The sequence below is a fragment of the Pterocles gutturalis genome, unplaced genomic scaffold (assembly GCF_000699245.1).
Source record: "Pterocles gutturalis isolate BGI_N339 unplaced genomic scaffold, ASM69924v1 scaffold11670, whole genome shotgun sequence".
NCBI lineage: Eukaryota > Metazoa > Chordata > Aves > Pterocliformes > Pteroclidae > Pterocles > Pterocles gutturalis.
In genome coordinates, this window is record NW_010140892.1 from 1,642 (window position 1) to 4,085 (window position 2,444).

At 36.2% G+C, this 2,444-nt stretch overlaps 1 protein-coding gene across 1 annotated transcript in view; it reads right to left on the reverse strand.

The window, feature by feature from the left end:
* Window positions 1-1,903: 1,903 nt before the first annotated feature.
* LOC104469366 (arf-GAP domain and FG repeat-containing protein 1) overlaps window positions 1,904-2,444 on the reverse strand; it is a gene marked incomplete at both ends in the record, with an annotated part of 12,608 nt that continues 12,067 nt past the window's right edge. Inside the window, one exon of the mRNA XM_010083839.1 lies at window positions 1,904-2,060. Coding sequence (XP_010082141.1) covers window positions 1,904-2,060 — 157 coding nt within the window. The remainder of the gene's footprint in view (window positions 2,061-2,444) is intronic.

Below are 2,444 nucleotides of genomic sequence, written 5' to 3' on the forward strand. Positions count from 1 at the left end.
TATTCCCTGTACACATAGCTAAAATCAAGCCCTAAAACAAGAACACCAGACTTTGAGAAAGTAGTGTCAGACTAAGTGCAAGTTCTCACTAAGTACAGCATCATCTGCTGTAGCGTGTGATTACTAACAAGAATTACATGTTTATACAGCTCCTTAAACGAGCACTTAAAACTCGTTTTTGCTAAAGCTGGCACACTGATCAACCCTCCTTGTGTTCCAAAGCAAAGAGTTTGCAGCATCTCATTATTAGTTTCGGTTAACACTACCCTGTGGTAACCACACACAGAACAAGCCTTACAAGTGTAAGTACACTAGCAAGTCAGAAAATGCCTTCAGATAAACCAGTCTGCAATACATATTCAGCTATCACATGCTCAGAATTTTTTTTGCGTTTTAGAAACTGATTTACCAGCCCCAAAACTTATGGATTCTAAACCTTATAGAAAGGAGTCATGGGAATCACCACAATGGTTAGTTATTGAAATGGAAAACTAGTCAGTACATCTGAGTATTCCTCTCAGTTTTGATTTTCAGCACTTATTTCAACCAGAAATTAACAGACTCTTTTGTAACATTATATTTATTTTGGAGTGCTCGTAGTGCTTTTTATCCTTTTACCCAGCAGAGATGCAGTGGAATTTTACCTAGATTTGGATCACAGTATTGAAATACTGCTTTAATGGAGCTTCCATCTCCTGCAACCCACCAAGAGTAATGAAGTATATATAAATACAGAATCATTCAGCAACAGCTTTAGAAAGAATAAGTTATTAGAAAGAATTAAATATCTGCAGCCTCTTCAGTAACACTGTACAATATTGGCCAGCGAGCACAAGTTCTCCCAGTTAAATATATCTCCAAAAAGATGATTACCATGAAATCTTATGTTAAGAATTTTACAAAATACACTGCAATAGCAATTCCTTTTCTGTATTACTGAATTCAGCCAATTATTTCACAACTTTTTAAGTTAACTTTGAGAAAGCCTTGATACTTTGCTCAGTTCCTCAGGTATGCCTTAAGCCCCCTCCATCACACTTTCTCTGAGCTATTAACAATTTCAGGACTGATTTGCAAGAAGTCTCTAATTCTTGTTTGCTTAACAGCATCACAGTTTCTCTCAGAAAAACTAAATGAAAAGCCCATTCAGACAAGACACGCAAAGGTACTTTCCCACAATTACAATGCAAGTTAGCAACAACATACTTCAGTGACCACAGAATCAACTTTTTCTTTGGGATAGACTTCTATGGCTCAAGGTCTTTGGCTGAAAATAAACCCTGAGGGCTCAATATATTTTACTGAAGTCATTCATTAGGAATTCAAGGCCTACCCCCATCCTCAGTCAAGACATATGCTCAAAGCTTGTTTATTCTTCCTGAAACTACAGAATACTACCCACATGGGTAGAATTCAGTTTTCAAATAGACACATACAAAAAGAGGAGGTCATGCTTTAAGACAGAAACAAAGGCCTCCTTGGTTTAACAAATTGACGGTTACTGTCAATGCATTTGAACTCCCTTGAAGTCTCTGTATCTGCTTTCTTTCCATGAATCCTCTTCCTAATAATTTTCAGAAAGAAAATGGAAGGTCTAATAGCAGCTTCTCCTTACATTCTGTTACTCATCCTCTCCCCCAAAGAATTTAAATTCTAGTAGTAGGCAGAAACAGTCTGATCATACATATAATAGAAAATAGCTACAGCAACTCCCACTTCAAAAAGCAGGATTATCAGCCTTTACATCTTCAACCTTTCTTTATAAAGATCTAAAGGAAACCTTGAGCAATACAGGAATCTCAAGGCACAAAAATTACATACACCTCATGAAGAAGTTAAAGTAATTGAAAATTAAAACTACATTTTACACATTTGAAAGAGATACACTGCTCACAATACTTACCTGTATGACTGTTGAAGTGTGCAAAATTAGCAAAATTTGCTGTAGCAGTTGACTGAGGAGGAGCAGCAGCAAAGATATCTGAGCCAAGGTCACTGAGGAGGTCAAATTGTTTCTTTTCTTGTTGCTGCTGTCCTTGAGATCGAACTACAACAGGAGACTACAAACAACATTTCAATTAGCTACTAAAAGCTGATATTTTATCAAACTGACTTTTGCAAAACGCTAGAAGGATAGACTAAGCATAATTCTTTAACAAGCCATTTAGCCCTGAAGTTTAAGTCACTGTATACAGCACAGACCCTCCCCCTATAGTAAGAGGAAGACAATTTATTTATGCTACTACGGTGGCTTTTAAAAGAACTCTGCAGCAGATTTCCATGGATTAATAGTGCCTAGAAGAACAAAGTAGCAGAATATAAGCAACTTCAAAATTATGTTTTTAAAACTGCAAATGCTGTATAAACAGAAGTAATAAAAATTTTACAAGTTGGAAAATAGTTATTCACTGCATTCTGAAAAAGTCTTTAGAATTCAGTATAGG